The sequence below is a fragment of the Centropristis striata genome, chromosome 13 (assembly GCF_030273125.1).
Source record: "Centropristis striata isolate RG_2023a ecotype Rhode Island chromosome 13, C.striata_1.0, whole genome shotgun sequence".
Classification (NCBI taxonomy): Eukaryota; Metazoa; Chordata; class Actinopteri; order Perciformes; family Serranidae; genus Centropristis; species Centropristis striata.
In genome coordinates this window covers 29,543,306-29,569,546 of record NC_081529.1, presented here as the reverse complement: position 1 = coordinate 29,569,546, position 26,241 = coordinate 29,543,306, and the positions used below count along the sequence as shown (strand labels likewise).

The 26,241-nt window shown below is 39.8% G+C and overlaps 2 protein-coding genes across 5 annotated transcripts in view; both read left to right on the top strand.

Moving 5' to 3' along the window:
* cyth1a (cytohesin 1a) overlaps positions 1–6,882 on the top strand; it is a 46,365-nt gene extending 39,483 nt beyond the window's left edge. The window contains exons 10-14 of one of the 4 annotated variants that reach the window (XM_059347798.1): positions 211–213; positions 3,083–3,159; positions 3,248–3,316; positions 3,716–3,870; positions 4,649–6,882. In XM_059347798.1, the coding sequence (XP_059203781.1) occupies positions 211–213; positions 3,083–3,159; positions 3,248–3,316; positions 3,716–3,870; positions 4,649–4,727 (383 nt within the window). In that variant the 3' untranslated portion in view covers positions 4,728–6,882. Of the gene's footprint in view, positions 1–210; positions 214–3,080; positions 3,160–3,247; positions 3,317–3,715; positions 3,875–4,648 lie in introns of those variants that run through there. The other 3 variants (XM_059347801.1, XM_059347799.1, XM_059347802.1) reach the window with 3 other exon arrangements.
* Positions 6,883–22,496: 15,614 nt separating this feature from the next.
* Positions 22,497–25,121, top strand: socs3a (suppressor of cytokine signaling 3a). The gene is made up of 2 exons (XM_059348207.1): positions 22,497–22,681; positions 23,251–25,121. The coding sequence occupies exon 2, from the start codon at positions 23,388–23,390 to the stop codon at positions 24,003–24,005; it is 618 nt and encodes a 205-aa protein (XP_059204190.1). The 5' UTR covers positions 22,497–22,681; positions 23,251–23,387; the 3' UTR covers positions 24,006–25,121.
* The last annotated feature ends 1,120 nt before the right edge of the window (positions 25,122–26,241 follow it).

The window sequence follows — 26,241 nt, the reverse complement described above, 5'->3', positions numbered from 1 at the left end:
ACAGTAACAGCAGATGTGTAAAATCTGTTGTCTCTCATTGCCGAATATAGAAAATTAAAGCTGTAAAGCATTGCATCAAAGCCTCCCTGGAGCCAGATTAACAGGACTGTGGTGCAATAATTCCTTATCATTTAATTTGATTTTTTTTGTTTTCTTTTCCTCTTCGTTTGTTTGTTTGTTCCCATGATTTTGGCTGTTGTCTTTCCTCAGGAGGTATGTACACCTGCTCTTCCCAAACGCTAGTCCATCTCTCAGCTCTCGGGTGCTTTTGGTGGTCCGCCATGCTTTTGTTCTTTTCCTCATTTTTTAAAGCGTTGTCGCAGGTTTTTTTTTTTTTTGTCTGTCGTTTTTTTTACTTTAATTTATTGTCTCTCCATTGACTCATTCGAACTTCAGATGTTTGTCTGTTCAGTCTCTCATCGAGCTGGTGGTTTGTCCACTCTTTTATCTCTGTGGGTGGTTGCCGGGCGGTTGCCACCCCGTGGGCTCGGCTCAGGGAGCTGATGCTTTGTGACCACTCTACTGAGCAGTTTGACCCTCTTTTCTCTGTTCGCTGTGGTGGTCATTCTCTTTGATCTCTGTTTTTTTGGAAGCTGCATTATACCTTTTTTCCATACAGCGAGCACAACAAAGGATTTTTTCTTGACTCTCCAAATTGATCATGAACCCATTTTTTAAAACATTGGCTTATTGTTGGTTGCTCTGTGGCTGCATGGAAAGGGAATACTGCACCTTTTTCCACAACGTGGCTCTGCTCTCCTTATCTTATGCTATAAATGGATCTGAAGGATAACAGTGTGGCTGTGGCCCGGCGTGGGGCTCGACCGGACTGGACTAAACTGTGGGAGAGAAGCGTGGGCAGAGGAGTGCCAGAAGGGATTCAGGCATGGTTCAAATGATTTATGCATTCTTATACACTTTAAGTGTGCACGGTCAGGAGGTCTGCTGTGCATTTTTTTGTAATTTATTCCCTCTAAATTACAAAAATAGAAAAAAGAAAAAAGACTCCAATAGGTAGTTTTATCTCAGTAAGAAAAATTACCTATCAACAACTCAATATGATTTACAAGGAAACCTGTTCCCGCTTAACCTCTACTCGCCCAGCCTCCCACAGTCCCGTCTTGCATGGGTGCCCCCCTCCACTCAGCTCCACTCCGGCCCAGCACCATCCACACATCTCTGCAACAATCTGCTGGGACGTCCCGCCTCGTCCCAGACATTCTTGCACGGGACGGGGTCACCTCTCTTTACTCGGGAGTGACAGGAACTGACATGACCATGAAACCAAATCAACTCTCAGGCCGTCAGCTGTGTGATTTATTCCGCCATCGCGTCTGTGTTTTCTGTCTGTCTGCTTTTTTGTTGCAACACGCTGACGAGTGGAGATGTGGCGAAGGGGCTCTCCATCTCTGCCTGTCGAGTGAAGCGTGTGTCGATGGCGTCTGTAGATTATAACAAGCATAGACTGAAGTGTTTGACCTATCATGATGTTTGTGAAATGATGGGATATCATATACAGCGCTACTGCTGCTATATGATAATACTCGTGTGTTCTACATGTCTGTATATAAACATCCTCAAAGCCTCCTCTATCCTGGAAGATGGGTTTCATAATGCAGCTTTTTACTAACCTTGGTGGTGGGATAGGCTAGTCTAGACAAGGCTTAGATCTTTATGTCGTGTTCAGAACTGGACACTGCTCCTATATGACTGAGAAGTTACTTCACAAAGCCAAAACAGGAAATTCAAGTCTAAGATGCCTGTAGAGAACCCAAGCATAGCTCCAGGCACTCTGTTGGCATCCCATCCTCCCAGACTGAGCGTGCCATCTGCTAATGTGATCAGGTTTCCCCTCACAGGAAGTATGGGTGACAAAGGGGGGGGTCAGAGGTCAGCTACAGATCAGCAGGCGCACAGTTAACCAGAGAGCCCCCGCTGGACGTGAAAGAGAACTTAATCCTCAGTCACTCCTTACTTTCCACATCCAGCCTTTATGTAGTCACTGGAGTGCTTTCCACATTTATAACTGTCTTCAGGTTACTTCATTTGGGTAGAAGTTCATTAAGTTCAGTGAGTGCAAAAGCACATAGATCTGTATCCTGTTTATTGATCCTGGCTTTCCACACTCATTCCTCTGAGTCAGCAAGAGAAACGGGGCCAAGTGAGGAGAGCTTCCAGACACACCAAGACTTTCATGTAGCTTTATCGCATCTTGACATTGACTCCAATTAGCCTTAAAGGGTTCATTCTGATTTATTGAGGCGAGGTAGCATGATGTACTTATCCATGGTCGGTGTATTATCTTCAGTTGATGACAACTAGCAAACCCCCAGTCTGGAGAAGCAGGCAGGAGTACTGGTACGAAAGATAAACGGTGAAAAACATATTTTAGCAACATTAAAAAAGACCCACCTAAAAAAAAAAAAAAAAAATCTTTATCAGTTTAAGTGAATTATATATGTAGAACCTTTTCTCTTTTTTATTTTTACACCAGACTGCCCTTTCCGACAGGGAACTTTATCCTTTGGAAAAAAAATCAGTAATTTTACCTTGCAGAACACAGGAGTTGCTGGTCTACTGCCACCTTGATTGCTAAGTTTGTTTGTGTTATTGTGTGACTCATGTAAAGCCGAGCTAATGCCTTCGAAACACCAATGTCACACAAAAACAAACTAAGCATTCAAAGCAGAGGAAGACCTGCAACTCTTGTGTTCTGTGAGGTAAAATCAGTGGCTTTTAGAAGAGCATTAAATAATGATTTAACTGACCAGTACCTGATATTAAAATGTAGGTGTGAACATAGCTAAAAGTTAAGCTAAAAAAGGGGAAAATGATAAGTAGTTGTAAATTCTAGAGAGCTGGAGGCTATGCAGTTGTGGTGATGGTGAGTGCATGGTGCAATAGTGGCTCGGGGTGAATATTGGGATTTTCTGGGTAAAAGGAGTCCTGTGGAGCCGTCATCTGTCTGTCTGCCCATACATCTGTCTGCCTGTCTGCTGCTCGACCCGGTGCTTCGGTGCTCGTTTCTCTCTCTCTCTCTCTTCTCTCTGAGCCTCTCTGACCCTGGCTGTTTGCTCCACAGGGGGACGAGTTAAAACCTGGAAGAGGAGGTGGTTCATCCTCACAGACAACTGTCTCTACTACTTTGAGTACACCACAGTGAGTACAGCTCAGTTTCTAAGTCACAGTGGATAATCTGTTCCCTCTCTTCTCTTCTTCTTCACTCACATATTTTGTGTTCATCCAGGACAAAGAGCCCAGAGGAATCATCCCACTGGAGAACCTGAGCATCAAGGAGGTGGAGGATAAGAAGCCTGTGAGTGCAGCGCCCTCTACTGGCTCATTCTGTCATTACACAGTCAGGACTGGGATTTTAATTTCTACTACAACCCATTTTATAAATGGGCAATAAATAAGGACTCACATCAGTGATGCCCATTTAGAAAATTGACCACCAGGATTATTTTTGCTGAATTTCAATAGCTTTGATTTTCCTCCATGCAGCGCTTAGACAATCACTGATCTATGAAATAAATAGACTTTTATTTGACAATTACTGCTTGACCGGTAGTTACATTTATATAGACGAGCTCAACATTATACGATGCTGAATGTAGAGTCGAACAGTATATCCAGGCAGTCTACACATATCGAACTGTAGGTTCATGAGCCTACTTTCTATCATTTCTAACCTTCATGCACTTCATTTCTCTAGAACTGCTTTGAGCTTTTCATTCCTGACAACAAGGACCAGGTGATTAAAGCGTGCAAGACGGAGGCTGACGGACGCGTTGTCGAGGGCAACCACACCTTCTACCGTATCTCCGCCCCCACTGCTGAGGAAAAAGAGGAATGGATGAACAGCATCAAGTAAATGTTTTTTTTTTCTTCTCTTTTTAAGCACCTTCTCTTCATGTTTGCACCCAATGTACCCATGGATATACAGATGACTCATAACTGCACATCTTTAAAGCCAGACTGCTAAAAAACATGATTTCTAAGCGAGTTTCCGAGTCATAAGGAGCGTTTCCTTCCGCATACTATTTCCAAGTGGATTTATGGGTGTTAACATTTTTTGCGAAGGACATCTGAGATAGCAATATGCTCAGAAAGTGCAAGTCATACTGAGTCTAAAAATGTGTTTCATGTCTGTTTGTTCAGCTTTGACTCAGATAAATGAGTACGACTGACGCAAATTGCGGTTATTCACTGCACAAATAAATTATCTTTGCCTCATGTTCCTCCCTCTTTGCCTCCTCTTGTCAACTCTTCTCCACTGTTGTAGGATTTAACTGTTTCAGTTGGAGCAGATTACTGATTTTCTCTTTCCTTTTATGCCCATAAACATTCACAAGTTGTTTCATCAAAGTTAAGAAGCTCTTTCAGTCATAGACCATAAAGAGAAAAATGGGGGCTAATAGCATAATAGCACTTGCTGACTATGCTGAGCAGTTCCTTCTTAGTAGGTTTTTATTTAAAAAGGTTAATATTACACGCATCACATTTGTCTTTAATCACACATCCATACACCTAAGAATTTCTGAAATAATGAACCAATGTCTAACAGTATTGTGTAAGTGCAGCAATTTGCACACTTATGCCATTATGCTTCTCTCACTGTCATTTTCCTCTGCCTCTCTGCCCATAGAGCTGCCATTAGCAGGGACCCCTTTTATGAGATGCTGGCAGCCAGGAAGAAGAAGGTGTCGTCCATGAAGAGGCACTAGGGCCGCTCAGCGATCCAGATGTTGCACTTGACAGAGCAAGGGGTCCTGGTGTCTGCTCGGCCTGTCTGAGTCGGTGCAGAGACCGCGAGACCTCTCCAGGGGATTTCTCTAGGATACATACTAGGCCTGGCTTTGGGACTCTATAGACCAGAAAAACAGGAAGCATGCTGGGGTTTTTAGATAAGAGTCGGGGCCAAAGCGTCCTCTAACCTCCTGTCTCTCTTTCTCTCTCAGCTTTGTGTGTGCTCTCTGTCTACGAGGCCGAAAGGAAATCTTGCTGTATAACTCAGCAAAATGCTTTAAAAAAAAACACAATTTCCCATATACATTGCACACATACACAACATGCATACACTCATGCAGCCCCCCCCGTAGCACACATTGTTTGAAACTCAGCAGGTCTGACCAAGTGTGGCACTCCAACCAAAATATTCCTCGCTTTCTGAAAGAAAAGAAGAGACCTTTTCTGATGTGCTTTAATATGTTAAGGTTATAGGTGTCTATTTTTACAGCTTTAAATGTCAATTCCTCTTCAGTCTTCTTTTTGTTTGCTTTTGTAAAAAAACAACAACAACTAAAAGGGTCTTGCAACAGAAACTGCAGGCGGGTTGGGTTTGGGAGGGATGGTATGATTTGCCAACTGTTAGTGATTTTATAGAAAAAAAAGAAAACAAAACAAAAAAAAAAGTTGCCACTCAGGAGATTGTTACGATGTTCGGAAACTTTCCATGGCGGCGTTGACATGGATCCTGTTCACAACACGACAGCCATGTGAGGAATGAAAGCCTCATCTGTGTCCCAGACTGAACTGTTTTTTGTAAAAGTGAAGCAGACACCCAGAGGAGGGTGTCTGCTTGTCTGGACGGGTCTCAGCTTTGGATCTCGCTGTTCATTTCCTGAAGGTCCTGGAGATGCATTCTGGGGATTAGTGTCTTTTAAAGGGACGAGTGATTATTATCACCCTGGGCTTCTTTTTGAGGTCTAAGGTTGTATGGAAATCAGAACAGGTGGCCCCTTATTTCAAAATTTTTCCCCCATACATTTTTGTCTAAACCACCACTTTCTATTTCTTATTTTTATTGTTAGGAAAGTTACTTTACTGCTGCACAGTGCCTGGCGCTCTAGATGAAATGTGATGAGAAAAGCTGCTGGTTAGCGACAGTAATTCACAGTTTTCTTCACCCAGTCGGATTTACTATTTGTTTTCTGCCTTTATAATATGCTTTTTCCTCTGTACCTATTTGATGGTAAAACAAATCATTTTCAGGCGCCAGCCCGACCTCACTGATCTTTGTACAATACTGTGTGCTTCAGGTTGTTTATGTATAGAACATAATATATGACATATTGTTGTAGAGGCTTTAAATAAACATGTGGTTCTTTGAAGCTATGCCTGGAAAAGAATGGGCTGTCCCCGTCTCAGGATCCAAAGTGTGATGTGAAACAATACAAAACTGCTAGTTGTAGGAGGAATGTGCTGTGGCGAACCAAAAGATGGAGGTCAGGGATGCTGATTCGCCACGCTGACGCAGTGACACGCCACTTTGTCGAACAGCAAAAATTGCATTGAGGTACAATTTTGCAAACGCAGTCTGAGTTGTGCATCAAGCAGTTGTCTTTTCTACTCTTGTCTCCAGTCGTCTCCTCTCTCATCTGTGCCTGCTGGTCATTAACCTCACTCCTGCCTGTTCTGTTTCCTGGTTCTCTTCCTCTCTCTGCTCCTCTCTGCGCACTAATCCTAGAGAAATAAGGAATAATGCAAAACAATCATAATTCTAGACAGTATTGGTTTATTTATCAAAGTTGTACATACTTAAATGTATAGTGGGTATTTTGTCTTCATTTTGTTTCTTATTAGTTGTGCCATTTTCATTTGGTATTCTGTTTAAAAAAAAAAAGTTTGATTTGAGGTTTGTATCATTGCCATTTAATCAAGCTGAAATAAAGACAAGTTTGTCACAAGGCTGGCTGTGAATGTGTTTTACGCAACTGCATGTCAACATCAGCTCATGTTACAGTAAAGTATGTCCAGCAGGTGGCAGTACTGTACTGCAGAGGCTGTCTACTGCAGAGACACTCCAACTACTGCAGCAAGTAAGAGCAAGAAAAAATAATGCTGATTTTTATGTGAATTTTATCTTATTAATTACAGCTAATGAACAATCGATCAAATCAAACTCAAATGAAATTATGGGTTAAGTGAGGCCAACCTGCTCTATGGCCATGAATACTAAATACTACTTCCACTTGAGGGCAGCCTTGAAATTGAATCTGTCCCTCTCTGTTTTGACTGAGCGCACAACTTCTAAAGTTTCCATCACTCCAACCACATTTACCCTTTATAAAATAAAATAAAACCCCAATCTTCTATGACTGTTTCAACTCAGCCTTTATTTACAGCTTCATAACATTTCATATATACATTTTCATAGGCTTGCTTTTAAAGTATTTATGGCACAAATGTCGGGGCAGCAGGGAAAGGTCGATATTTACAAGTGAATATGTATCATATTAAATGATGCCTGGAAAAAGCAATCAATAGAAATGACTTTTTCTCAATGGAACAGGCATGCAGGAAACAGACTAAAATGCAGTTGAAGATACATATGCATCTTTGGATTTTTATTAGTGACTAGTAAGATTGGCTCAGCTTCCCATATCTCAGTAAAAAATGTGACTAATCTGCACAAATTGACTGATAAACACATCTGCTTTTCAGCATCTTAACTGTGTAACTTTGAGACAGAGGCATTCCAAGAAGCTTGGGTAAACATTTCAGCTACAAAAATACTTTGTAGTAACACAAATCAGCTTCAGTCCCTGTTGAACATTAACAGTCAATGCTAAACTGTACTGACGCACACATGGTTGTATGATTTTATGCAGGTAGTAGGTACAGTTATAAAGTAAAACCTACAACAGTTCTATCATGTGAATACCTGAGTTTAGTCAAGTTGAGACGTGTTTATCAGAGCAGAGAGAATTGCTTTCAAAAGCCTTTTGATCTGTGAAAGATTAAAATATTTTTTCTTCAACAAAACTAAATTATGCCCCAAATTCAAGGCTAAATGAATAGATACTTATTTGTGTACTTGCCTGTGGACCATAGCCTGCAGTGATTTTGGGGGAATATGGGTACAAATTATAAAACAATTTGTTCCAGATGTGCATTGCAAGACATAACGAAACATTTGCAAAATGAGATTCCTGCTCTGAATCTGTGCATTCTGATAATAAATAAATAGAGTTTTGATGGATTGGAAATTGCCCGTACTCATTTTTGCACAACTGCATTAAACCAATATTTTGCACTGCTGCTGTAAAACAGGATGATAATGAGGTTTTTTTTTTTTTTAGAATTACAGAGCAGGGCCAAGGAGGTGACCGTGAATGATGGGAAATGAGAGGCATGTTGCCACGGTGAGAAAAAAAAAAAAAACAGTGAAAAAAAGTTTGAGAATGTGTGGCGTGGTGGTGAGGCAGCAGCAGCAGCAGCAGGGAAGTCTTTGTTTTTCACCACTTCACTTCTCGTATTTCTCACTGCAGTGTGGATACGCAGGCACATGAAGAGACCTTGTACTTGCACGACTTTTTTCTAAGATTGTGGCTTGTGTGTGAGACACGGGGAACGTGATATACTGTACATTTAGAGGGGAAGGTTTCATCTGTCCTGAGTGTGACCCAGAATGAGTTAAGAGAACAATAAGAGAAGGAGGGTGCACGTACTGCACAGAAAGGAGATGCTTGGAACAAACTGTACTGAAAGGGCTGTATGAAGGTCAAATATTGTTAAAGAAGACATATGGAGCTCGGTACCTGACCTCACTGAACCGAAACCCCCCCCAGACCACACCACTCAGTCATGCTGTCATGTCAGGCCTGCTTGGTGAATTCACTTCTGTGTGGTTATGCTGATGAAGGGGGAAAGGCCTGCGCCTACAGCAGCTCTCATAGGCCAGGCAGCGGGATCCTCCGTCTCCTCCAGTAAGTGGAGACATGTGAGACCAGTCAGGCTCCAATTAGGCCCAGACTATTTCCCAGAAGCGCTGGAGGCCTCCCCCTGCCTCTCAGCCCACCGCGGCAGGAGAAGGGTGCACCCCACGGTGTCCGGACCTGACCTCAGCTGGCATGAGAAGGGCCCTTTCTCGTATGGGGCTCACACAGGCAAAGAATGTTACACACAGGCTGGCACACACTAACGCTGTCACGCAAACGTAAATGCAACACAGCAGCGGGTAACGTTTTGAAACCAGTTCACAGCTGCATAAAAATTGTTTCAACAGGTTTCTTGGTTTTCAGTTTTGCATATAATTACCAAGTTAATTTAGGAAGGGCGAGGCTTTGAAGCGTACGATTTTAGCATTAAAAGCTGTCAATCATGTGACTCATCATTGTTCTAAGACAATAACAAGCTGTCAAGCCCAATTCAGTAAACAGCATCCCATGAAATCTCCCTTAACACTACTGTCATGTTTACAGAAATACAAAACAACACTACGCATAGACAGACTGGAGCCAAGTGCAGCTCGTACTCAAAGATCTTTTGAGATGTTGTATATAGCAGTGTTTAAGCTGCATGTACACTTCAGGTGATGTGTTGATAGATGCATTGCTGCTTTACTGGAAGAATAAATCCTTGCTCAAATCACTTCAGGAATCTCCTTCTCTGCTGAGGGACACTGAATTCATCCTCGGGGCAGGATTTCTGAGAAAGGGAGTTATAAAACAACCACAACAAAGTCTCTCCCTCCCCTCCCCCTTCCAGTCTTCCACTATCTCTCTCCATATATCTCTCTCTCACTCTCTGCACAGACACACACACACACACACACACACACACACACACACATACACACACACACATGCATACTCATATAACCATGCATAGCATATTTACAATACTTGATAGCATCTTTGCCAGCTTAGAGTCAGGTTTCTGCACTGATAATGAAAAGCAGTAAAAATTTTACTTTTGGCACTGTGTTTAGTGCAGCAAGTAAAACACTGCTGGGATGTGGAATATATAATTTACTGATTTGGTTCAGTATTTTCCCACAAACATGCAGTTGTGTAAGTTCGAAAATTGCCCGCATACAAAATCTTGCAAAACATATTATTAAAACTATGTGAAGCAGAAAATAAAATCTAAGATCTATGGCCCTCACTTTATTTATAAGATGTGATTGAATCGTTCATCTGAACATTGAAATGGCTAAAAATTGGGCAGCTGCTGTTTGCATGTTCACTTTTTAGCAATAGAACTGACAGGATGCCTTTATAATGCAAACAACATTTTATTAAAAACTAAAAGGCTTTCACTCCACGACTTTTCTTCCCAAAAGTGTGTTTTTGGATGTTTTCTGAAGCATAGATGGTATTTAAATGAAATACACATGATTTCCGAACATTTATACCTCCGACTGCAATCACTGTCATATAGCCTAGGCCACAGTTCACATATCATAAATTATTACCATGAGGTAATTAATCATTTCTACTAAGCTGGCCTCACTTTGCATTCCAAATGTCTAAACTAGAATCTCTGCATTATTTATTGCAATAAACCTACTCTATTATATTCATTATTAAGGTGCAGCCCTAACAATATTAGTTGTCGTCACCCTGTTAAAATAATCGCCTAACTCATTTTTTCAAGTTTTGCAGGAAACACAAAAAACTTCACCAAAAGTGTAACATATGACATTTATTGATCATTTCACTCAAAAAGGATGTTACAAAGGATGGCTATTGGCATAGTAATTAATGTTCATGACACATCCCGTGTCATGTTTATGACACGCTGATGTCACTCTTATGTAGACACCTTCAAAATAAAGTGTTACCATATCTTGCTTAAGTCACAAAGGCATGTTCAAAAAATTGCCTAAGTCACATTTTATTTTGACTTAGGCATAATAAATCCGCTTAAGTCACACACTTGACATAGGCCTAATAAATAAATACATTTATTAAGAATAAGTCAATAACTTTCCATGGGACATTTTGTGATATTTGTTAGCCAGTATAGTGTCAGTGAAATGATAACTTCTGGTCTGAGACATCTCTCTTCGTATCAAATGCAAGTTTTCTTAGAGCTATCAGTGACGTCACCAAGAAATTTGCATTTTGTGACAATGCCTTAGGTGACATGGTGACCTAGATATGAGAGAGTGTTAAGATAAGAAAAGAACTATGAAAACAAACCAGTTGTATCACACCTCCTGTTACAATCCTTCTGGTTGAAATTGAAGCATGTCCTCGTTTATGACCCAGTTAAACACTTACAGTCATGTGTAAGTAATAAAAAGTTTTAGAAATGATTTTTAAGACCATGTAATAACCACAGTTACTGGCATTCTTGGATTACAACTGCAAAATGATAAAGCCACTTTAAGTTTAAATCTAAGTTCCTGAATTGAATTTTGCTGATAAAATCAGCGTCTGAGTGCCACACAATTAGATTTACTGGAAAAGAAACTTTTTTTTTCTCGTGTTCGGTATTTTTGGTAGTGAACTTGCTGATGCAGAGCTGCAGAATAACTGTGTGAACAAGACAGAAGGTTGTTTGTCCCAGCGGGAAAATGGTATTGTGGGATTTTTTTCTGCACATTCACTGAACTGTGGGTGGCTCTTATTCTGGGAAACTTTAGCAATGTGGTGCGAAAAGAAGCACATTTGTTCCTGTGGGACTTTTACGATTTATCTCATGTCTTAATGGAGCATCCTGTATATTATCTCATGTTGATTGCAGTATATGATGCAGGCATTGCAGAAATCTCAGAATCTGACAACTGTTGGTAGATGGATAGGCCGGAGCGATTTCTGGAACCGAGAGATTGTTTGTTTACGTGCAGGTCGGAGGTTGGGACAGACTGTACCTTCGTTCCAAGATTTCTAGTAAAAGAGGGAAAAGGAGGCTGTGGTTTGGAACGCCTCCAGAAGAATTTCCTGTCTGCAGGGAGTGCCTAGCTAGAAGGGGACAAAAGGAAATGCCTTGAGAAGAAAAGGAATGAGAGAGGCCTTCAGTACTACTTTCTGATCTCTGATACAGAACTTGCTTAACACGGCATTTTAGGGTGAAATTAAACAGTTTTCATAAAGCTCAATTGTGTGTAGATTGCAATCTGAATACATATCTGAAATATGGTGTGTGTTGAGGCATGTTTTAGCCTATACAGTATCAAATCAAATCAAACTTTATTTATATAGCGCTTTTCATACATCAAAATGCAACACAAAGTGCTTTACAAAAAATAAGAATAAAAACAGACAATAAAAATGACAAAACCCACCCCTCCCTCCCCCACATACACATCTGGGGTACTGCAGTGTCTCCTTATTTCAAGGCCACCCTTGGCCTTGTGGTCACTTCTTCACATTTTCTCCACTAGAAGGTCAACCGAGAGGGCACTTAAATGCGTTTTATCAATTTATGGCCACCATAGAGGGCACACCATCATGTTTTTCTGCCATGGCGGCATCCAAGAGGGGGCTTTTGTTGCATTTTTGCCCCTCTCGAGTCTTAGTGGACAAGTGCTGTTGCCTTAGTCACAAACCTCAAATTGCAGGAGTTGCATTACAGCCAAAACAAGCTGCAGAAAAAGAACAACTCTCCCTCTCTCTTTCTCTCTCTCTCTCTCTCGCTCTCTCTCTCTCTGTCTCTCGCTTTCTGTATATATACACCTTAAATTTAGATGATGACCGATGATGCAGCTGCAATTTTATGAGAAGCTAAAACCACACAGATGATGACTGAGTAGATGAAAGTGCGCTCCTGTAACAGAAACACACCTGCACCAGTAACAAAAAACTCTGTTTAACACTCCCTATGGCTCGCAGTCTGTTTATAGTCCTCTGATATGACTTCATTGTGTCTGCCATGAAGACATTTCGTGCAAGGTCATCGAAGGCCTAGTCATACACACATGTGGAACCATTTTACCGCTTGAGGGGATAGCTAGGATCAAAGGTTTTCTCTGGTGCATCCTGGGTAGTTCCCTCAGACATCTGTGCCTGAGTCAGGCCCTTTTGACAGTGTGGAGTGTGAAGGAAAAGGCTTATCGTTGAAAGACAACTTCTGCAAGCTTCTCTGCAATTACAGGACGGCTTCTAGGTAAATCCCTTCTGCTTCTCTGAAACATCCCTGTCCTCTGCCTGGCACGTATCACAGACCGCTATCAGCACCCTTATCTGAACAGTAACCACAAAACTGGTGTATGAACATTGCACATACACACCAAATCTATCCGGAAACGTCAGACTTACTGGCACAGCTCGGGGTCAAGTTACTGTGTTGAAGAGGAAGCGTGTGTGTCTGTATTTGCATGTGTTCACAGACGCACATGGATGACAGGCATATTATCATATTTGCAGTCATGCATATGGGTTTCTGCTCTGTGCACACATTCATATTCATGATTCATATCTGTATGTTTGGACAAAATGCACCCTCGATTGAGTAGATTTAACCAAGGTGTGTGTGTAACAGCATCTCTCAGCCAACATGCTATTATAGTGTAGACAGATTTATTACCATCTGCCCAATGACATCAGCCAGCTATTTCTGGGGTTTGTGGGAATCAAAGTCCATTTTGAAGATCCCGATTATGTCATTGGCTCCCTTTGTCTCCAAGCATTTGATACTGATAAACGGATGGAGGCGGCAGTGGCAGGCGAGCCGAGATAGGCGGGCAGCGTCAGATCAATCATATTATCTGCCATGATGCAATCTGAATGTTTGGAGCAGCAGTTGATCATGATCTGGACACTGGCTGCTTCGGGGAACGTGGCAGATGTGCATTTTCCAGATGCAGCTCGTACCTCCATGGTGGTATGACCTCACTGCTCATTTTAATCGGAAAGTGCAGAGATCAAACGTGCCGATTGCAATCCTTCAGGGTGTTTATTAGTTTTACCTCTTGTTTGTACATGACTCATACACTGTAAAATACATAAAGGGGTTGTTTGACATTGTTGGAAACATCCTTCTTTTTTTTTTTGCAGAGAGTAAGAACATTAACTAACTCTAGTGCCTGTATGTTAAATATTAAACTGTAGCTGCTTAGCTTAGCACAAAGGTGGGAAATAGAGGAAAATGCAAGCCTAGCTCTGTCCCAAGCTAACAAAATTCACCTACGAGCATGCGCAAAGCCCTGCTCATGTGTTATGTATCGACTATTTACTAGTTGAGACAAAGCGGAAATCTCCAGGCTTGAAAATTTAGGACCATACAGAAGCTCATTAACCTACAATCCTTCTAATGGCCAGCAGGGGGCGACTCCACTGGTTATAAAAAGAAGTCTGATCGTATAGAAGTTTATTACGTCTTTAATTAAAATATTAATAACATTTAAATAAAATAAAATGAATGATACACGTTGTAGTATGTCTTGTTGGTCATGATAACCCGCCCCCAGCCCGTGATGTAACTAGTTCATGGTTCAATGACCCTGTTCCATAACAAGTCTTGTAGTAGACAGAACAAAAATGCCCATTTAGGTGTTTATTTTACTAGGGTTGTGGGCGTATGTGTATTAGTGTATATATTTAAAAGCTGTTTTCTCAGAATACTTTTTTTCTCATACTATCCTTAAATACCTACTTCAGTAGCACTGTCATACACCACATTTTCCACTTTTATTCCCATCTATAAGTTTTTTCGAAGAGGGGTTTGCTCATTTATCATAGCCTGATTTATTTATTTTATTCCCTGAAATCATAAGGACATGTTTTTGCTTGTTTTGTATGTTTGTATGGTTGTTCACAGTATTTTGGGATTGATACAGTAAAAAAAAAAGACCCTAACCCTAACCCCAAATTCCATCTGTAAAAACCCTTTGACTCTAATACTTAAACAAAATTAAACAATAATTTTGAACCTGGCTTTAGATAGATCCGATTTTTGTTATATATGTATATGATTTCTGTTCTATATATATAGGTATATAGAGGTTTAATGGTGATATCTATCAGTAAGTATTAGCTATACTACCTTTAGCATCTCCAATTAAAGTAAATAACGTTTTGCACCCAGTAGAATATTAAAAATGAAGATGACTATTTGACACTAATAATTTTCTATCTTTTTAGACAGAAATGGAATGAGATGTGGTGCACATCAGCTGATTTACACACTATAATCTTAAACATTTGAACTTCAACCTTCCAGTAAATGTTGAGGTGCCATGTGCTTAGCAGCCACATCTATCACAATGTGGCTCGTGGTGGAAAATAATGACACACTGGATCCCCGGCCTGGATGACGTCTGCGACATTCACTTCTTTCTTTAACTTCTTCCTTGACACAATGACTGTGCACTCAAAGTGAACTGAATCACAAGCTCATAGTGTGCATTTCCTGTATCGATTTTCACAAGTTAGCACCAAAATGTTAAAATAGTCATTGCCCCAACTGTGTCAGCTATTTGTGATTTGGAAAGACAGGGTTTTGAAATTCCAGCGAAGCTCTTTCAGGAGTCTGTCGGTCAAAATAATAGCCCAAGCTGAAGTTCCATTGTCACATTGCTGAAATATTGATAACTAATCCACATACTCTTCCAGTTGCACCTTATCACAACAGATGTCCTATTCTATTATTGTCTCATTGGCTTATGCCAGGAAACTAAAAATGAAGGAAAAATAACAGATTCTGGACAGTTGCCAGTAAGTTTATCACAGTTTTCCTGTTGTTGCATCAAAATCTTTCCTCCTCCTCTCCTCTTAACCTTGAGAGCAGATGAATGTGCACTGGTCCCGTCGATGGGCCACAGTGTGGTGTAAATATTGGTGTGGTGCCCGGAGTTGAGAAGTTTGCTGGTCATTTGCTGGCACGGCGGACGACGGACAATGCCAGAATGTACGTCATAAAATCAGGAATCACATAATGTCTTCAAAGAGCATTGTTGGCAGTGGAACAGGCAACTGTTAAGAAGTTCCACAGCTGTTCAAAGATAAATGGACACATTTTCAGGGATAAAACTCTATGCCTGGGGTGGAAAGTACATTTATTCAAGTAGTAGCAACAAATTTGAGGAATGTCAACTGTACATAAGTGTTTCTATTTTTTAACCCTATATACAACATTTCAAACAGAAACATTAGACTTTTTATGCCACTAAATTGGTTGTAGTTGCACACAAAATATATGGTAAGCTCATAACATATCATCATGATATATCACATAAGCACTACATAGTTACATAGTTACATAGCTACATATCCACCCTTACTAACTGAAAACAAAATAAAAACTCAACTAAACTAAAAATAATCCAATTATGTATAATACGTGATAAGGATCATTCTGTTACTTGAATACATTTCAATATTGTAATAGGACTTGTACGAGTACTTTTATAGTGTGTAGTAAAATGTTGATCTGGCACACATGATTTTTTGTTGTGAGTGAAAGAAAGATGCAACCTATAATGCTATTTTTTTCCTTTTTAAACTATTTTTGATGGATTCATAGTTATATGGTAATGTAATGTAGGCCATGTAAGATAAAAAACTATAATAAGCTGCTGTGGAAACCAAGCAGCCACCAACATAACTATACATATTGATGCAAAACCACGTCTCACAATGAACAATGAATGGTTTTGAACCCTTTCAAAACTTTTTCTCTGCATTGATCTTGCTCCAGTACCAGCCATAACCAAAAATATAAACTTCAAAAATAAAATAATCTAAAATTCCCCTCCTGCTTCCTTTTTAACTGCCACTTCTCCTTGGAAAATTCAGAATAATTGTACAGAAATAGTAAGTCATACAGAGGAATCAGTATTTCAGTCAGACTGCGTCATAACCAGTTAGTTATAAGAAGTTATAAGTCAATTATTTGTATAAAGATATTGGTTGGATACGCAAAATAAGAATGCAAATACAGGTTGTCATCCTGTCATACTTACCCAGAGTAGCTGCGATTGTCAAGTCATCATTGTGTGTGTAGTTTTGTGGGTGTGAAAGGTAAGTTAATGGCCCTGTGTTCTGCTTTTAGCTCTTCCCAGAAGGCAGCTGTTACAGTCATGATACTGTCAGCCATAAATAGACTCCATGCAAAACTGTATGCAGGGAGGAATGCTCAGTGCTGCATGTGCTCATTAAGTTACAACCTTGTTCACTGGACGACTTTCTTTGCCAGTTTTCACACCTCTTCAAATCCCCAAATTCCAATGCTTCACTTACAAGTGACATGTTTATTTGTGTTAGCCAAACACCTGTATGTGGTGCAGGAAGGTGAAGAAATGTTTTATCAGCTCTTCAGATACACCCATGTGCACTATTACTGTGCATGGTATATGAAACACACACACACACACACACACACACACATATATATATATATATATATATATATATATATATATATATATATATATATATATATAATTATATTTTTCATATACCATGCATATTTAGGCATATTTTTAAAAAATAAAATAAAATAAATGTATATATACAGTACTGTGCAAAAGTCTTAGGCAGGTGTGTAAAAAAACTGCAAAATAAGATACTTTCAAAAATAGAAATGTTAATGGTTTATTTTTTATCAATTAAGACAAATCTATATCAAATCAATATTTGATTTGACCACTGTAGAACCTGAATATAATAAATTCCCGATAATGTAATAACGCCAATAATGTAATAAAAATCCGCACTTGAGTCCACTGAAAATGTAATAAAACCTGATAATGTAATAACTTCCCGATAATGTAATAAAGTGCATTTCCCAATAATGTAATACACTTTTTACCAATAATGTAATAAAGTATAACACCAAGCACCTTTAGATTTCAAGAAGCTGTTGAATGCATTTGTGTGTCATGGATACCTCGTTTGTGAAAAACGGATGAACGGGTCAAAAGTTAATAAACATTCAACTTTGACCTGTTGGTGGCGCTAGAGCTCTTGAGCTAGAGTTGATACACAGTATCACCACTTGAACCCAAGTAATGGGTGGTCTGCTGTTAAATTATTACAATATTGGGTAATTATTACATTATCAGGACTTGTGAAATGAAGGCTAACCTGATAATGTTATTAATGTTATTCTTTATTACATTATTGGTAAGAAATTGTATAACATTATTGGGAAATAAACTTTATTACATTATCGGGGAATTATTTTTGTAAAAGAGACACAGAATAAACCCTCACACAGTGTGGTCGCTTCCTGCTAAGTGGTACATGACATGAAATGAGTTATAACAAAGTCTTCTTCCCAGTAAATTTGCAGTAATGTTCCATGGTAGAGTTGCACAATCAGTTTCAAGACAAGTGAACAAACAACAAGTTCTTTAGAGAATTCATAGCCGCCCTCCATATACCAAAAGGAAACAACTGTAAAACGCTTTCTACTTAACACAAAATATACATAAAACACATTTATACTGATATCAAAAGGACACATTTTGAGTTTGTGAATGTTTTTTGAGACAAATTAGTTATGTAAGGCATGTGTTGCCACTGAGGGCTTTTGTGACTTCTCATCTGTGGTGGTCACACACAACACTTCCCACAATTCAAAGAAATTACACAAAGGACGGCATTGACAGCAGCACAGAGAGAGAGAGAGCGAGAGAGAGAGAGAGGGTTACCAGGAAATTGTCACTGGCTGATCGGTAATCACACAGAAGTGCTCTTGCTCAACCAGTAAGGAAGTTGGCGATAATACAGCTGTGAATGCATATGCTCAATAGTTCTGCTGTTCATCAGTGGTAGTTTGTCTAGTCCTGTATTTTTAACAGTTCCATTATTTGGCCAAATTTAAATGCAAAATGCATTTAATTTGTATTGAAAATGTTTTCAGATATTAGAAAAGAAAAAAGAATATTTTTGGAAGTCTAGTTTCTGTGGCTGTATCCATTTTAGTATAAGATGCAACTTTTTTAATGTTTTTTTAATATAATTGAATATATTGTTTTGCTAATTACAGAGAAAATCCCATGTAATGTGTTTTCAGTAACTGACACTGACATCAAAGTAATGTGACCCAGCCCTGACAAATAGTGACATTAAGGGAGGCATGCAGGTAGAGACAGGAAGTGAAACTACTGAACATAATGATATAGTGCTAACAGGAATTAGATTGGCTGATATGCCAGGAACCTTCCTGTATCTCTCAGATCATCAGTGGCAGTTATCTGATTTCATTCATACAGTATTGTTTATATCTCATAGCAGCAGCGTTTCCTCTTCCAGCCCTTTGATTCATCCAATATCCTTTTAAAGGTTTCAGTAAAACACAGATTTTTATTCTTAATTGAACCCTTTATAATGGCAGATTATATTAAAAAATGATGTTGTTGACTCAAGTTGAATTCAGGGCTCGCTGCGTTCAGCTGTGCAAACAATAAGAGGCGCCTTTTGTAATTGCCAGCACCACAAACAATTTCATAGAACTGGCAAAACACACAGAGCTTTTAAAAGCTCTCCCTGTTCAGTGAAATTCTGCTAGACCAAGCAGCTCCAAAATATTTTGTTGAATAACATTTTTCTGCCTCTCACCCCTCTTTCCAGTCGAGAGCTCCGCTTTTTTCCCCCTCGAACCCAGCGGGTTTACGGGAACCATGAGCTAGAGTAAATTTCTGAGTCAGTGTGGGAAAACCTAAACAGCTGCCTTTTCCACTAAACAGTGGTTTAGACCAACAAGCTATCATGCGAGGCCTCGTCTCATCCACTGAACTAAACTTGGATTCAGTGGTGAAATGTAACTAAGTACATTTACTCAAGTACTGTACTTATGTGCAGTTTTGAGGTATGTGTACTTTACTGGAGTATTTTCATTTTATGTAACTTTATACTTCTACTTTACTACATTTTGAGGCAAATATTGTACTTTTTACTCGACTACATTTTTAGCTCCCAGCTTTAGTTACTTTTATTTTTTAAATAATAGTATATTATGTAATTAAAATTAGCCCTACCTGGACAGCAGTAAAATGGTGCTTACATAAATGCATCAATACAAATAATAATCCAATAATATAGAATATATAAAACAATCTAAGTGGGTCCATTCTGTATAACGAGTACTTTTATTTTTGAGACTTGATTTGATGCTGATACTTTTGTACTTTAACTAAAGTAAGTTTTGAATTCTGGAGTAATTTCACAGTGCTTTTACTTAAATATGACATCTGAACACTTTTTCCACCACTGACTCCCATTTCATTAAAACTTTTGGAATCATGCCGAGGATATTAGGAGGATACACAATAAGAAACCAGAGAAAACATGGTCGAAATAGCTTTTTTTGGTGTCCTTTTTAGACTCTGTAACCCATTCTAGAAATAAAAGACACACGCATCGCCTACTGAGCCAAACCTGCCGCAGTCAAGCCTCACACCCTGAGCCTCAGATGTTCGGCCAGAGTCTGCAGGAACTGTTTTCTCAGCTCCAGGTCACTTGGTTCGTCAGTCGCCTCGGCTGACCAACCATTTGAGGGTTGACCTCTGGTTGAATACACACCGTCTTTGGTTTGTTTATTATATTTCTAGTGTTTTTACAAGTCTTGACGTCTGGGGGCTCTTACAAATCTTTTTTTAACGTCGTCCTCCAAACTCTACTAAGAGGTCCTTCTTTTCTACGCTGTCAAAAGTTAAACTGACTTGGGGAATTACAGTATACACACGTAAAAGCCAAGTCAGCATACTGTAATAATGTGCATAGTGGTTTCCATGGAGAGGGTGAGCTAAAACATGGTGGGAGGGTTTTTTTCTTCTTCTTCCTTTCATTGACTCGCATTATGGTCCCAGAGGAGCCTGTGGATGCTAAATACATGCCTCACATGATGACACAATAGATTTTCTGGAAACAAGTGAAGTGTTACGAGGCTATCCTAGTGATTTCCCTTCCCCCTTATCCTGCTGGTGGTCTGAATCAGACAACACCTGACTCACCTTTGTGTGGACACAGCTGGCTTTTACCAAAAACCCATCAGGCTCTGTGGCGTCAGTCCTACAACCCCCCCTCCCCTCTGTCCTGCTCCCAGCTGACGTTTGGTAAAATTTACGCCAAAACAGATGTATCTCTATCCTGAGGAGTAGTCTCTGCTGAGAAGTGTTAAAGCGGTTTTGTGTCTGATTTCTCCTCTACATGATGAGTACATAGAGTGAGTTGTTTTAGACTGACATGACGCCATGGCCTGGAGTTAATCGCCAGCTCAAAAACCACCTGAGGCTGTCGGGGCTGAGTCAGCGGGGAGGGGGGGATGTGATGTGGATGCTATGAGCACTCTATCAGTCACACTCATGTTGCAAAAGAAGTGAAGTTCTAGAGTCTGCTTCCTTGTAAAAAAGCCTAATGCGGATATTAAAAAATATAAAGTGATTACAAAGAAAATCATACGTTATAAGGGTGAGGTCAGTGGAACAGTTAAGGTCAGCGCAGTACGATGGAAATTATGTCACCACATAGTTAGTGAATCAGAATTCAAATTTAAAATGTACGGATCTTAGATAAGATAGGATTTTTGCCAAAAAGCTGTTAATTAATACCTTTTTTCAAACAAATGTTTATTTTATACTAAAATGTCCACAATTTTTAAGGAGTTCTAGTCATATTATCATAAAAAAATATGTTTTTTAATAACCAAATAAATTTGTACACTGTATAATACTATGTATGAGGTCCATTTTACCATGTAAATAAAATAATTATAAATAATTGTGTGTGTGTGTGTGTGTGTGTGTATATATGTGTGTTTATATATGTGTATATGTATATATGTATATGTATGCATATATATGTGAGTATATATATGTATATATACATATGTATATGTATGTATGTATGTATGTATGTATGTATGTGTGTGTATATATATATATGTATATATGTATATATGCATATGTATGTATGTATGTATGTATGATATTTAGGTGTTTATTATGCACAGTATTTGTCAACAATTGTAATTTCTCCTGTAATTACCTACTTCATATCATTACAACTATATTGTTAACAAGTATGTCATTCATAGAACTTAGGACAAGAAAGAAAATGTATATATTTTAACAATGTCATTTTATATGTAAGTTGTGTTCTGGTTCGAGAAATGTTTCAGTGCTAACATGTTTGATGTCTTATTTGGCCTGAAAGCCAAAACAATCAAAGTTAATAAATAGCAGTACATGAGTACATGTAGGGGAAAAAAAAAAAAATTGTTGTAAACAGTGCCCTTAAAATGGATCATAAAAATCATCAGAATGACTGCAGGGAAAAACAGACATAAATAATAACCCGCTGCCAGTAGAAACCAGCTGTTGCTATTGGGAAATAAAGCATGAAGTTCCCTCAAAATCTGACGCCCCCTCTGGAGAAATGATGCACTGCATGTGAGCGTCTGTTACTGTGTATTTCTCAGAAACCCACGACACAAAACTATTACCTCATAGTTGAGGCTAAAGCGGAACTTCTAAATAAAGAAAGAAAAGGGACATATAATCAAATGTCTTATTCTATAGCTAAACGATCAAACAAGATTGTTTTATTTAAAGTGTTTGGAAAAGACTAAACTAAAGGGAGAGATACTCGGTTACCAAAGGTAAATAAGTATTGCTTGGAAATCCTCCTTAACTTCATTTTGGAGGAACAGCAGGGGGAGGGCGCTTCTCATAGCAGGATCCTTTAAAAAAATAAATAACTCTGCTTCCTGACAATGTGCCAAGAGAGAGAGAGGCTTCCTGTAAAGGGGAGGCGGAGTCTCCTGCTCGCTCTTATAATGACTCCTCTGCATCTGAAGCTTCACTAGTAACTCACAGCTCAGCAGGGCAGCACACGGCCTCAAACACACCGAGAAAACTACTTCACAAGTCCGAAGTTTGGTGCCAGTGAACTTTAAAACATTCGTATCATCCTGACAGACGCTTGACAGCTGTGAACAGACATCTGTCCTGCACATTTGGATTTATTTTTTTTGAAAGAGCGAGTTTGGAGAGACATTGAAGGTGAGGATCTGTTTTTTTTTTCTCCGTGTAATACTTCTCATCTTTCTTTATAGCCTGGACTTTAAAGGATAATTAATGTTTAGCTTGTTTGTCTAAGTGAGGTTTAGTAAAGCCGGTCATGGCATGTAAATTGCGCAATCTGGATCACGATGTCTTTACTGGAACTGACCGCGTCCCGAGGGCAGATTACACACACTGAAAAAAAAGTTTCCCCGAAATGGTTGGAAGTTAAGTGGAAGCATTGTAGTGAAATGCGCTGTTAAAGCCACAACTGCTCTCAAATAGAGGAGAGGAGTCATGCAGTTTGGGGGTATTTTTTTAAATTTATTTCTAAGTGATTAAAAAAAAAAGAAGTCATTGCGCTCTGGGGCAGTTTCCCCATCATCACCAGGGATGTTTAAACGCACGATGCACAGAGGTTCCACATCTGGAAAAATAGTTTCCAGTAGAGCTGCTGGACTCGATGAGTGTTAAATTAGACTTCAATGTGGATAAAACACATCTGGTTTTTTACTGTATGTCAACTTGGTTCATCTTTTCCTGACATCTCGCTCTCTTTGTCTCCTCAGGTGCTTCACTTCCAGACAGAGTGACCTCTTCCTGCCCTCCACGACAACCCTCTGAACCTCTCTTTGACCTCACCTCTTCTTCTCTTGTCTGTGGCGCCCAGTGCTCCCCAGGCTGCCTAGAGATCGGGCACAGCGCCATGGTAACTCACAGCAAGTTTGACTCCGCAATGAGCAGCAGCCTCTTGGACTCCAGTATGCGGCTGCCTCAACGTTACAAGACCTTCGCCTCCAAGACGCAGTACCAGATGGTCCTCGCCACGCTCCACAAGCTCCAGGAGAGTGGCTTCTACTGGGGCTCCATCACGGGGAAGGAGGCCAACGCCATGCTGGCGGCCGAGACCACCGGCACGTTCCTCATCAGGGACAGCTCCGACAACCGACATCTGTTCGCCCTCAGTGTCAAGACGGCGTCAGGCACCAAGAACCTGCGTATTCAATGTGACAATTCCTCTTTTTACCTGCAAACAGACCCTAAGAACATTCAGTCTGCACCCCACTTTGACTGTGTCCTCAAGCTGGTCCATTTCTACATGCCGCAGAGCAAAGGGAACACTCGCAGTGGGAATATCTACTACATTTACTCTGGAGGGGAGAAGATCCCTCTGGAGCTCATTAAACCTCTCTCCTGTAGCTTGTCGACTTTGCAGCACTTGTGCAGGAAAACAGTCAATGGACATTTGGACATTTCTTCCAGAAGAGACCAACTTCCTCATCCTCTGAAGGAGTTCATGCAGGAGTATGACGCTCCTATCTAGAGGCGTTGGACTGATGCTCTTGAAGGGGCAAAGACTGGAAAGGAAATGGGACAGCTTCAGCACAAAGACATGTGCTGCGTCTGAGGAGTAACGGTGAAGCAGAGTCAAGCCCGAGATCACGCTTGAGAAAAGGAGCAGTTTGTTGTACTGACAAGATGTTAGCAGGTCTCGCATTAAAGTGGACTTCTGTGTTTTTAGGGTTCACCAAGAGAAAGAGAGCACTGCTGTAATCTGGTGGATTGAACGAAAGAGAACTGGTTGTCCTCCTCCACCTCACTGATGACATGCAACTTACTGAAAACTGAACTCACAGTCAGCTGTCTGCAGTCTGATGACGCACAGGTTCCCTCTGCTGCTGCTGCTGCTAACCAACTGTGCTCTGAGGCCGTCGACTGGCCTCAGAAAAAAAAAAAAAAAAAAGAAAAAATCATCCATCCATTAAAGCTGAACCGGCTTTTACAGTCAGGCTGGCTTTTTGCTGACCTCGGATGATAATCTTGGATGTATTAGACGTCCATGCAGCATCCTGGGATGTCTGACCATGCTGGAAATTCACAGACAATGGAAAATCAGAGTACAAATAAGTACTGATGGCCCTCTGGGTGCAGCCACGTTGGGGAAATTGAACTTAAAGATTTTTGAAGCACCAGAAAATGTGCAAAGAAGACAAGTTTCTGATATTTAGTTTTGAAGAAGGGGTTTAAGCCAAACTTGCCTGTACTAGACAACAGTTTGTTGGAGCACCAACATGACTGAATTATATAGGATCTTACTTGATAGACCACTGTTTAATATGGCGTCAGTGGTGAGGAAAATGTGGTAGTATTTGTGGCACAGACAGTGATGCCATCGCTTGCAAATGAATGTATAAAACATTGTCTTTTCCCCAGTAAGGAGAAGAGTCAAAATTTATCTTATTGTCATGAGTTTACATGAGTGAAGATGTTTTTGTGCTGTCTTTTATAAAGATGTACTTTTGCCAGCCAAAACCACTGGCTTTGGATGCTTGAAGACATTTGTTGACGAAGCAAGCAGACTGATACGACTTTGCACTTATTTATATTTGTATGAACATTTCATTAATTTATAATAAAAGAGCACTATTTTTCTATGAAATGAGATCTCACTGTTTGATTTGTTTCATGATGATTTATTTCCACTGGCAGAGTAAACTGACTAATTGTGAAACACACCACACATAAAGATGGGTTTTCAAGATTAAGTTTTTGGTAAGAGCACATTTGGTAGTTACATAGTTACAGGCCACACATTCACCTGCCTGTGGGATACCACAGCTCTCAGTGACATTGCATTTTGATAAACAAGAGATACAAACATATCTCAACATGATATCAGTTAGTCACATCTCAAGAGCGGCTTCAGACAAAATACAAAGGAACTCTAAAGTTTGAATCCAGCCTTCTAGAGAATTACGAGCTGATTCCTTTATTGTGCCGTGACTCATTGAATTCTCTGTAGGTGTCAGCGTGACCCAACATGCTCTCACATGCACTTATATAATGATGCCAGCCCATAACATGAACAAGTATACAACTTCTCAGAAAAGCCCTGCCCTGTATACAAATACACACTCAGGTTATAGTATGTCAACACGAGTGCTTCAGTACCCAGGAATTTAAAGAGAGCTTATTGTTTCACCGTATTCAGTAATTAAGCTAAACGTTTCCAGCTTACTGGAACAACTTGTTCTCATTGAGTCTGACATACTGTCTGTTCACCTGAACCCAGACAACTTTACCACAGTGCTAATCAGGAAATATGTCAAGTCCCCCTCTAACCAGGGTGATTTATTGTTAGGATTATTTTTAGAATGACACATCCTGTACTCCATGGCCTCCTTCCTTTTGTGAAAAGTGCCTGGTATGGTTTGTCAGTGCTTTCACATTATAAATCCCCCAAACTTTTCTTTGTTTAATTTGATAAAACAAGACATGATTTAATTTGGCAGTTTTTCCAGTCCCTTTTGCTGTAGCCTGGGTTTTCCCCCCTCTCCCCTTTAATTACTGTTTATCAAAATAAAGCACAGAAATATCAATGCTGTTTTCTCATCTCCCCAGGCTAAAAAACAGGTTATTAACTGTGGTTTTTCTTGCTAAATCATTAATTTGAATATTACAAAAAATAACAACAGGTAATTAAACTCAAGACAGGTGAGTTAGAGGTGTTGGAAACATCTGTAGAGAAATCGAAGTATGTTATTTTTATGGGAATGAAC

Coding starts and splice junctions, on each gene's coding strand:
- socs3a (XM_059348207.1), top strand. CDS start 23,388: ATGGTAACTCACAGCAAGTTTGACTCCGCAATGAGCAGCAGCCTCTTG.